The following is an 11705-nucleotide window of genomic DNA, read 5'->3' as shown; positions in this document are numbered from 1 at the left end:
AACAACTCTGCCAGTCCGTACAACACAGGTATTCTTGCCCTTTATAGATGAGACAACTGAGACTCAGAGAGATCAATTTCGCTCCTTAGGCCTTGTAGTTCATAAGTAGAAGAGCTAGAAGGTTGAAAATGAATTTTTAGTTGTTTATGACTGAGACAACTGTGTATTTAAATTAATTTAACATAAAGATTAGTCTTTGAAAGCAGTGGATTCTTTTCTAAACATTTTAAGGTTTTTATTCCCCCTCAATAGGTCATCCCTAAACCATAAAACACTAACCAGGGTGAGAGAGAAGAAAGACTAGTATACAAAAGAGGGCTAGTGTCCTTTCAGACTGGTGGTTGGAAAAGCACTTCTCTATAGAGGAGGAGCCCGTCCACTACATGATTTATTTCCCCAGGGACCAATCTAGTCCAAGCATCAACAATGAAACACAAAATACCATATGCAGCTTTTAAAAAAATATTATAGTTGGTATCCAAGTATACAATTTAGGTAAACCAAAATAAAAGAAAAAAATTCACCCCATCCTAGTCACATCAGCTAATCAAACTTGACTTTCCTGTGTTCTCTGCCAACTCTCATCTTTATACATGCACGATTGTTTTTACTGGTTGCACTCATAGTGTAGACACATATTTTTAAGTATCAGAAACCCAAATTGTTGTGGGAAGAGGAAGTCTCAGTTTTAACAACTGTCTTTAGATTATTTTCTTCATCCCAACTGAGTTTATTTCATACTTGCTTATCATTTTCTCTTGAATTTATCTTTTTTATCAGAAGTACAAAAAGTATACAACCTTGTTTTAAGGAGATTTTGTTTTCAAATAACATGCAACAGGGAATGTCATTATTTTTATATGCTCTACCAGGACTCCTAAAACCAAACACTTATGTTTAGGGATCTTTTCACAATTTCTATGTTTTTGAGTGACTGAGGGATAGCTCTGTCCGCAGTGGAAGCTGGAGGCTGAAATGATGACCTATTGGATTTTTCCAGCTATTGGACTCCTTGATTCTATGACAATTCCTGGTATATAGGTTTCCTGGTAAGGATTGAGCAAGCAGCGTGCACAATTACTTTATGAGTCTTGATAAAGTTGGGAGTTTCATGTTGAGGGCTAAGAGAGGTTTAGGGGGGTGGTAAGGAGGCTTTTTTTCTTGGTTAGTGGATATGCCATGGGCTTTATATCTTGTGTTGTCCTGAGGTAACTGAAGCCACTGTCGCCATGGAAAAGGATAGCAATTCGAATGAGACAATTTATAGTGGCCCATTGAAATCTGACTGGGCGGTCTCCTTCGTGTACCAGAACTTGTATGTGTGGCATTGCACATATCTCTTCAGTTTCCTTCAACTACAGTGACAAATAAGTAAGAAACTAAATCGTAATTTGATGGCTTAATCTCTTTTTTATAGCTTAATCTTAAAAAATTAATCTTGGTAAAAAATACGAAATAAGGAACAATTCAGAATTACAGAGTGATTATTTTAAAAATGATTATTTGAAGAGCATTTATATCATAGCTGAAGAATGTACAGGAATCCTCAAAAACTTTTAATCCACTTTCTAAACGTCAAATTTTCTGTCTAAACTCTGACACCCAACATTCTAAATCCAGTCTAATTCAGTACTATAGGGTCTATTCCCAGTGATTTCTCACATTTGTAAGCCTGTTACACGTTGGTTTTACCTGCCATGAAACCTTTTGTATCACTTTTATAAAACACCACTTTCTACAGAAAGTGACTGGAAGAATCTGAAATTGTAAAATTGCACGTGCCTGAGCAGAAACCTCCATTTGGGGTTTTCTCCCAGGCGTGCCTAAACCAACCGACCTCTGCACCTAGCAGGTAAAGTGCTTGAGAAGCCCAAAGGAAAACGCTGCTGTGGGATTTCTTTTTCCCCCCTACGCTGATCACTTTTTACGAAGAGTTCCCGCTGCATTCTCCAGTCCAAACTCCTTGCCAAGAGGTTACCATCTTTTTCACCCATTTGCCACCCGCCCCCCTCTTTCCAAAAGCCCATATTGGGAAGAACTTCCTCTCGTGACCCCTCTCTTCCATACAGTTCCAATCGCTCCCCGCGCCCCCCATCTCGGAACTGCTTCCCCTCTCCTGCCCAGGATCCAGGTCCCCAAACCAATTGAGAGGAAATTCACACCCCTTGCCCCCTTCCCTGGCGTCCCGAGGAGGCGCCGGGTGGAGGTGTGGGTGAGGAGGGGGCAAGGTTTCCCGGGGTCCCGTGTCCTCCTCGCCCCCCCCGCCAACCGAGGTGTGCAGGGGGAGGGGAGCGCCGGTGGGTGGGACCGGGCTGGGTGGGGGAGGGGTGAGGGCGAGGAGGGGGAGGAGGAGGAGGAGTGTGTGCGAGCGTGTGTGGCTGGGGGAAGCCATTGCCTGTTTAATAGTTGCTGTTGCTGCACTTCCGCTTCTCTCCCAGCGAGAGAGAGACACGAGTGGCCAGGCCCAGCCGCAGCCGCAGCAGCAGCCTCCGCGGCGGCACGGAGGAGCCAGACACAAAGAGAGGTACGGGGATCCCCCCGCCGCTCGCCGCCCCCCGGCCGCGTCGCCGGGCCTCGGGGACACCCCTCGCCGCCTCCCCTCGACCCGCGCCGCCCGGGCCGCCCGGCACCGGACTGGGGAGTGCTGAGAGGAACCCGGGAGCCCCAGGGGTTTGGGGCCCGCCCGCGGGGGATGGGCAGAGACCCCAGGCCGCGTGGGGTACGGGGGCCGCCCGCTTCGGGGGCGGGGGGGGCCAGCGTGCCTCGAACTGTCAGCGCTGCCCCGGGAGCCCCCCACTGGCCGCCCTGGGGGCCGGGAGCGGGGGAGGGGGAGTTGGGGGAGCCCCGTTTGCCCCTGGGGTGGGGGCCCACGGGGATTTACCCCTCAGGGGCCGACTGGCTCATTGTTATTTCTTCAATGAGGAGGCCGACCCCCCCCTCATACCCCCACCAGGGGTGGCAATCGGGCGTGTGCTCAGGACCCCCGCCGCGGCCGCGCAGCCCCGAGTCGGGCGGCCAAGGGACAGGCCCGCGGGGAGAGGCGTCGGGGCGCGGCGCGGGGGGCCCTCGGGCCTGGTCGCCCCTGCCCCCCCGCCGGCCTTTCCCTTCCCCCACACGCGCACCCTCTCCCCGCCTCCGTCCCCCCGTTTCGGCTTCCTCTCTGACTCCTCTTCGCCTCCTCTCTTCCCGACCTCGCCAAACTCTGCTCCCGGTCCCTGCAGTGTCGCCCTGGCCCCCCGGCCCCCGCGACCCTCGGAAAGCCGACAAAAACACCCCCCGAAGCCCGCCGCCCGCCGGGACCCTCCCTCCGTGCCCCGCATTGGCTCCCGCGCCCCCGCCCTGCCCTTCTCAGCCCGCCTGGCTGCTCTCCTCCCAGCCCCGAGGGGAGCCCCGGGGGGCGAGGGAGGGGCCGCCTGCCTTGCTTTTGACGGTTTCCCCTTCGCGTCCCCCACTTGGGGCCAAAAATAAACAAACAAGCCGCGTCCAATTTGCACAAGCTTTAATGGGCCTGAAGACTTTGAAAAGCGAGTGGAGGGCTGTGGGCGGCCGAGTGCACCCCTGACCCGAGCCCTCTTGACAGCACCCGAGTTCCTTATTTACAGTGGCTGCAGGGTTGTGTTTGTTTTGTTTCCCTCTCCCTGCAGGGGCTGTTTGCGGGGTGGGGTGGGGGGTTCGCTATGTCGGATGACGATTCGAGGGCCAGCACCAGCTCCTCCTCATCTTCGTCCTCCAACCAGCAAACCGAGAAAGAAACAAACACCCCCAAGAAGAAGGAGAGTAAAGTCAGCATGAGCAAAAACTCCAAACTCCTCTCCACCAGCGCCAAGAGGTACCGTACTTTTTTTTACCCCCCGCAGGCTTCCTATTTCCCGAACTGCCTCTTGCTGCATTTGGTCTGCCTCCCAATGAGGAGGGTAGCTTAAATGTTCCTCATGATTTGTGTTCTTAAAACTGAAAGAAGGGCATTAGAAACCCTAATTATTTTCTCTCGATTGCTTCTTTGGGTTTTTTTTTTTTTCTTTCAATCATTGTCCACCTGCAACTGTTGTGCCTTGCTTCTTTCATTTCTTGTCGAAGTTTGTAAGACTCCTCATTACTTCTATTACTTATCCCCCAATCTGATTTCAAATTACTTGTCCTATTAATCACTAATGTGTGACCCTCCCCAAGGCTGTCATCGCACTTAATTACTAATACCTGCCCAGACAACTCTTATCAAAAACGAATTCTCTTACCATCTTATGTCCTCCTCACCTGTTGCACATATGATTTTTTTTTTTGAATAGAGCTTTCTTCCACAAATTGCATAAGGAATAATAACTCATATTAGCGGTGTAAAAAATTTAATAGGTAGAGACAGAAGTTTTTGGATGGAATTTAAATAGGTTTTTCTGATTTGGAGAATTGAGGCAAATGAATTAAATCAATACATGATGTAAAATGGTAATTCTGTTTTGTTCTGTTTAAGAAATTCAATTTACCAAATTTTAGGGAGACTAAAATTTTTTCATGCTATTTTCTCTTGTGCTGTAAATTTTTTTTTTAAGTTGCATTCAAGTGATGGTGCTTTTTCTTTATCCTTTTCCTCTTATGTCTGTGGAAGAAGCTACTTTTCACCTCCATCATCCTTCAGTAATATCCTCTGATCCCCATGACCCTTAAAAGAATCTATAGCAGATTCCAGGGAACCCCCATACCTTTCATAAATTCTTCTGCTCTCAGGTGGACAGGCGTTAAACTTGAAAGTGGCAAACCAGAAAGATAGTAAGGAATCCAAATGATGGGCTAGATAGGGATATCTTTCTTAAAAGAATGTAAAATAAAATGGAACACGAGGCTTTAGATCTTTCCACTGAGTAGTAAACCTGGAACTTGGAATTTGAAAGTTTGTTCTGTCATTTTTCCTGACTTGAAAATGGGAAAGTTGGGAAAGTGCTTTGGTGATTTAGCCATGGGCAGATGAAGGAGTGACTTTAGCTTATTTTAAATAGTGTAGAGGTCTAGACTATTAAGTGGCAAGATGCCTTGGCAAGATTATTCTCATTTTCAGAGGGTTGGTTTGATTGCATCTCAGCTTCCCTGGAGTCCTAGCCGGCCCTCAATGGTTAGCCCTGGCCTGATTCTTTCGGAACCTGCCATCTACCACCCTGCCTACTTTGGATGGGGCCTTTCTTAATATCCCCCCGACCCCCGCCATCCACACACATCACCTCTCTCCCAGGGACTGGGCTCCTTCAGCCACACTGGGGCAGCTTTTGGCCTGATCTGAGGATATTTGCTTTAGGTCATTAGTGTTTTTATCTTTTGCTGGATAGCCTTAGTGTATATGTATATATTTGGGGGTAAAGACACAGTTTGCAGGCAGAAAATAGTCTGGTTTGTGTCAGCAAATTGTAGAGGAGGATTTTTCACTAGACACAATTTGTCTGTTTATGCCAAGGAAGTTAAAAACTTATTTGGAAATGCCTGGGAAAGATAAAAGGTGGGAAGCTACAAATAGTAATTTTACCTATAAAGTTAACATCAGTTTTAGTTCCCTGGATATCTTGCTGAAACAGTGGCTATTACTGTTAAAGCAGAACTAAGGTTAATAGTAAAGGTAAAAAACGGAGAGGGACAGTGTATCCAGGACAGAATAAGGGGCAATTGATGTTAGTGGGACCCTTTAGAAGCGACTGAAATATATTGATTTGGAAGGCAGGTGTTGCCCGTACAATTGGAAAGAGCGTGTATATCAGGAGATAGAATTAAAAAGACAGATTGACAGATAGATTCCAATAATTAACTGCACATGGAAAAGTGGTTTCTAGTCCACAGGTAGAGGAAAGCCCCCATTGAGAGTGATCTGGACAATAATTACTCTGTGGAACATATGTATGAGTTAGTCTTGCAAATCTTTTGCCAGTATTCTGGAAATGGTGTAAATGTTTGTTGTAGAGATGAAGTGGATAAAGCTGTCGGTATTAACACTTTCTAGGTATTAAAGAAGCAGCTACCTTTTCGTGACTATTTTGTAGTAGAAGTTGGGTTGGCAAGAATGAAGTCACTGTCTATTTTTATACACTATCTTCAGAGGGGAGGATATTTTTGCCTATGTACATAGGTCTTAACATAGTCATTCTAATATACCTGCGGTGCCAAAAAAAATGTATACAAGTAGATACTTTGGTCAACGTTGCTCAAGAAGTGGTTCGCTGTAATCAGAAGTGTCGGGATGCTGATGGTAACCACTTTGAGCACCTCTTGTAATTGCAGAAGTCAAATGTGACTTGTATTCATTGTTTGCTATTGGTGTATATTGAGTATTACAATTTTAATAATTTTCCTTTCTTAAAATGTCTCTACATTTTTTGGCATCCTCTGTATATGCAGGTAAAGAATCAGGAAACCAGGGATCCAAACTTTTAATCTAGTATATTAATACAATAGCAAATCAAACAGCAGGGGTCCGAGCATCTCAGAACTGAAATGCTTATCAGTAGCAGCAGAATTTAGCAGGACACACATGAGTAAGATGTTAGTAGAGACTGTAAGCAAACCCCTTTTCTAAAGTTGACTAGATTTGAAGGGGACAGGAAATGTTCTCCAATATGAAGGTTTAAGAAACCTTCCCAATCACCACCCTTAAATTCTCTTTACCTATACCTGGAAAAAACAGTGCCTTCTAAAAAGTTATTTCCCTTCGCATCCAGCCAGCCTACCTTTCTACCCTCAGAAAACCTTTGGAAAACGTCAAGTATCCCTAGTGATTCAGGTTGCCTTGGGAGGTGGGGGGTGGGGGTAGGGGGGAGTTTTATTTTATTTTTAACTGAGCTGCCTCCGTGAGATAAAAGTTAAAACAGCCCTTTAGGGCTTTATTTGAGAGGAGCAGAAAAGGTTATAGAAATAGAAGGCACTGTTTTTGAAGGTACAGGAGACTTAAAGGCCTCAAACTTTGTCTTCATTGATGCTCTAAGTGCCTAGGTAAGTAGAAGACAAAGGCCAGGCAGGGCTTGGTGTGCATGGCCGGGTGGCGTCGGCCTAGGAGTGGGGGATGGAGCTCTTTGTGAGTCGTGGGTTGGTGCAGAGATGGAGAACTGGGGAGTCCCGGGTGTTGTGTTCTGTGTGGGATGGAGGAGGAAGAGGGCAGACCCAAAGGAAGTTAGAGGATGTCTGGAAAAAGCAGGTCCGGAAAGGTGGGCCACGAGTCCGAGCGAGCGTGCGGGACGCAGGCCGGGGCCGGGTGCACCTGTGCGGGCCGCGGGCTGGCTGCTGGAGGCCGGCCTCCCTGGAGGGGCGGACGGGGGAGTTCGTGCCGGAGACCCGCGCGCGGCGTCGGGGCTGGAGGTTCCGGGGCGCGGTGCAGACGTGCTGGGCAGTCGCCCGGAGCCCCGGCGCGGCTCTCTCCACCCCCGGCCCTCAACTTCACCCGCGCGGTCGGTCTGCGCGGCCCAAGCCGTCGGGCGCGCGCGGGTGGGGGTGGGGAGCCCGGGCGGCAAACCAGAGGGGTCCTCCCTGCGGCCTGTGCCGCCCCGGCACCCGGCGACGGCGGGCAGGTCATTTAGGGCTTGAGCGGCCATATTGGCATCGTCACGGAGAGCCCGGGGCGGCCTAGAGGGGCGCCCTGCCGGGGGTGGGCGTGAGGACGTCCCAGGTGCGAGGGGTGACCCGGGCGGGCCCCGAGGGGCGGGGGGCGGAGTCTGCGGGGCGTCCTTCCCACCCACGGGGTGGCTTTTGATTTCCCTGTCCAGGGACTGGAGGCGTAGGGAAGGGTGAATGTACCCTGGCACAATCTAGTACAATTGAGAAAAGTCCGCAAGTGACAAGCTTTTAAATTATTTCCTAAATGGAAAACACCAAGAAATAGAACTGCCTTAGTGTGCGAGGCCAGATTCCAACGCAAACGTTATATTATAGATGATAACCAACTCGCTGTTTGGAGGCGGGGGTAGTTTTTTGCTAAATAATGCACCTGAAGCATTTGGTGTGTTAGTTTCCTCCTCCCTTAGTAGAATCCAGTTATCTTGGCGGGAGGTTAGGTTTATCTGCCAGACCTATATATTACAGGTGGGAGGCTATCAGCACCTAAATGTTTCTTGTGTTTTCTTTCTCCCTTCCCTGACTCCAGGATTCAGAAGGAACTGGCAGACATCACTTTAGACCCTCCACCTAACTGCAGGTGAGCGTCCTTCCAAATTTGTTTCTTTTTAAAATTCTTCTAACCTTTATCTTGGGTTTTTTCTTATAAACGTTTGCCTTTATTCTTTAGTTAATACTTGTTTTGGTGCTAACATCAAGTAACAGCTGAAGTTTGTTAACCTGAGTAATGTTTTCATGAGCCTCTGACAATCTCAGTTATATGTTAAAGAGAAGTTATAGATTTATTTGGAGTGGGCACTTTTACATGTATGAAAAGCTGTCAAGTGAATTTAAAGATGTACGTTTGCCTAATCCTGGATCATTCATATGTCGTTAAAGATGATGTAAAACCTTTTAGACGCTCAGGTACATTTTGGCTTAGAAAATTGCTTTGCTTTGTAATCTGTTATTCACACACTCCACTAGGAGAGCCTAGAGTTAAACACTGGATCCTCAAACTTTTTCCATAATATATAAATTTTGTGTTAGGCTTTTGGCAGACCAATTTAGGAAATAGTTTGTGGCTTTGATAAAATGGTTTTAAGTTATTTTATAGATTTAAACTCTTCTGTTAGGGTGTTTTCCTCGAAATTGCTTTACTCGGATTGTATACAGTACATGTGTGTGTTTCAATTTCAAAACAGTGTGATACCAGTTCTCAAAAGATTGTTGTTGAGTACTTGATTTTATTTAGAATAGCCATTTTGCTACTGTTAAGGTGGAAAACTTGACTTTACTAAGTTAACAGTGAAGTGAGGAAGGACTTATGCTATAACAGAACCACTTATTTAAGGGAGAGTAATTGTTCAGTTCATTTACTCCCATTGTTTAAAATTAAGAATAACATTTAACTTAATTCTCAGCTCTCAGGATTGGCATTGGAATGAGATGGGAGATTTCAGAAGTGTGCTAAACTTATAGGTAGGGGTAGAAGTTGCTGACAAGAAAATATTCAGGGGCCATATTCAGAATTTAAAACGAGCATGTGGAAATATTCAGGTTGAAAAGCTAAATGAACTATTTTGCTTATTAACCCTGAACTTTCTAAACTGTGGTTATTGGATTAAGTGGAAACTTTAATATTGCCATTTTGGTTACATATATTTTTAATGTTGGTCAGGTGTGGCACGTTCGTTGGTAAAATTTTGACCTGTTTTGAAGTTCTCTAACTATAGTTTGTAATTGAACCACTCAGTCGTTCTTGAAAATTTCTTTCCTGGCTGTTAAGAATCTTTCCAGACTGTTGAGAAAGTGGAGAAGTGGGTAAGGCTTAGGGCTGTGATAGTTTCCTTTTTTGTTTTAGTGGAATCATTTAGGTGGAAGCCTGGAGCTTCCCTTGGTTGGTTGTGTTGAATCCATGGGCATTCCTGTGCTAGATCTGTAGTTACTGCCCGTTTAGTGTTGTGTCTCTTCCTTTTGTCTCTTGTGAGTTCAGGCAGCTTTAGCTGGTAATTATAAAGTTTCCAGAGCCTGGTTTCAGAACTGATAACATTTATCAAAACACTCAATGGCTTTCTTACATATAAGGGCAATCATATTTTAAAATTGTAAATAATTTGAAGGTTTTCATGGGATAAATTACTTTTAAAAAATAGGATAAGTACACTTTTTAGTTTCACAGCATTTTAACTGAGTTTGGGTTTGAGACATTTGTGCTGCTGAACATGCAGAACTTTTTATTCTTGGAAAACACTCCTAATTACCTCTTCAAGGTGAAACCTTTAAACATTACCTGTGATCAGGAGAAGCAGCAAACGGTGGTTATGGGGTGGTTGGTGGTGAGGAGACAAACTTCAACATACTTAAACATTTTGAGAAAACACCAGGCATCTTTATTTTGTGAGAGAATGTATATTGTGTTGACTTTGAAAAGTAAAGACTGCTCTATTTTTGGAAGACATTTTCCAGTAGGGCTGCTTAAGTAATATGAATTACAGTTACTACTTTTGGTTGGCTTAGTAGTGTTACTGACTTAATGTTATACAGTAGTCTCAATATTCAGCTTACTAAAATGATTTTGGTTTTATGTTGGTACCTTCTGAGGTTGAACTATTTAATATTTTAATGTACATTGTTGGAGATGGAAATGGATGATTTAGTGTGGGGATACTTTTTGAAGTTAGCTTCCAAATATTGGGTTATCGGAAAAGTCATGACACATTTTTGGAACGAAAAACACAGAAAAAAATACGTCATGGCATTTCTGACAACCCAATAAAATGTACGAATTAAATGACATAGTGAATCATGCACTTTTTTTAATATAATTTTTTAAATGTTACTCAGCATGAGAGCTTGATAGCTTGGTTTTTAATGAAATTGTAAATTCATCAACTGTAAATTGTTTTAAATGTATTAAATATTATAATTGGATTTCAATTAATGTAGCTTGTGTATTAATCCTTTGTGGAACTGCCTTTTTTTAACCAGTAGTCAGTGTATAGTTTTAAATTTAAACACATTTCATAATTAAAATATAGCAGTTGCCATATAGTAACTTTTCAGTCGATTATTGCTAATTAGTGTGAGAATTGCTTCTCTTAAAGGTATACTGCTTGTGTTCACTAATTTTAGCACTTTACTTGGCAAAAATATTTGGCTTTGAAGTTACTGAACTTCAAAACTTGTGTGAAATGCAACTGCTGAATATGTTATAATGGAAAGTTAAAGACTCAATGTAGTATATTATCTTGAGATTTTAAGTGAATATTTAAAAATTGCTCTGTATTGCTATATAAATCAAGTTCTTTGGTATCTCTGAACTATTTGGTTATATGTGCATATACAGATAAAATAGTCTCCCAATTCACGTACTGTGTATTTGGGTAGGCTATTTTCCCTGCATTTTGGCTCTATTCGTTTAGGAAAAACATATTTTCTTAACTACTATAATGATTTCCTAAAGCGTGCCCTATCTTGGATTGTACAATTATGCCTTTTAGATAGCTGGTGAACTCGGGGCTATTAGAGTCAGTTTTGCAGCTGTTATTTATAGCTTAGGGCTCAAGCTTTGCTAAATTGACTAGTTAGAGCTGTATAACTAATCTGTTGACATAAATGTCTGTAGACAGTATGTCCGCACATAATTAATGGTATATTTTGCTCAAGTCCTTTAAACTTCAGATTTTACTTAATGGAGATATTTGTATTATGAATGAACAAATCATATAGCAACTTGAAACTTAAAAATTCAGATGGGGGGCTGCTATTTTACGATAAAATGTCTTTCAGAAGTCATGAAACATTTCAAGCATGGTAGAGAATAATAAAAATAAATTTTCCTTATATATGATTTTATTACATTTTGACCATTATTTTTCTGTTTCCTAAGTATGTAAACCTAAGTCAATGCTTTTTATTTTTCTGGGAGAACTTATGTAATTAGATACAGTTGGTTTTACATTTTTACAGCTAAATTGTACTTTCTTGAAGATGATTTAAAGGCTAAAGTGAAGAACATTTTTTAAAAAATGTAATGCATTTGTCTAAGAAGTTAAATTTTCCCAACCTTCTTTTCCCCATTTACTAAAAGGGCTGAATACCTGGCTTGCCTACCTCATAGTGTTGTAAAGTTCAAATGAGATTAG

The 11705-nt window shown here is 43.7% G+C and overlaps 1 protein-coding gene across 1 annotated transcript in view; it reads left to right on the top strand.

Moving 5' to 3' along the window:
• Positions 1-2358: 2358 nt before the first annotated feature.
• The window catches only part of LOC109389836 (ubiquitin-conjugating enzyme E2 E1), a 75252-nt gene continuing 65905 nt past the window's right edge, over positions 2359-11705 (top strand). The window contains exons 1-3 of the mRNA XM_019655749.1: positions 2359-2524; positions 3645-3829; positions 8108-8158. Of these exons, the coding sequence (XP_019511294.1) occupies positions 3678-3829; positions 8108-8158 (203 nt within the window). The 5' untranslated portion in view covers positions 2359-2524; positions 3645-3677. The remainder of the gene's footprint in view (positions 2525-3644; positions 3830-8107; positions 8159-11705) is intronic.

Source organism: Hipposideros armiger, unplaced genomic scaffold (assembly GCF_001890085.2).
Source record: "Hipposideros armiger isolate ML-2016 unplaced genomic scaffold, ASM189008v1 scaffold_245, whole genome shotgun sequence".
Lineage (NCBI taxonomy): Eukaryota > Metazoa > Chordata > Mammalia > Chiroptera > Hipposideridae > Hipposideros > Hipposideros armiger.
This window is presented reverse-complemented; position numbering and strand designations above follow the sequence as displayed.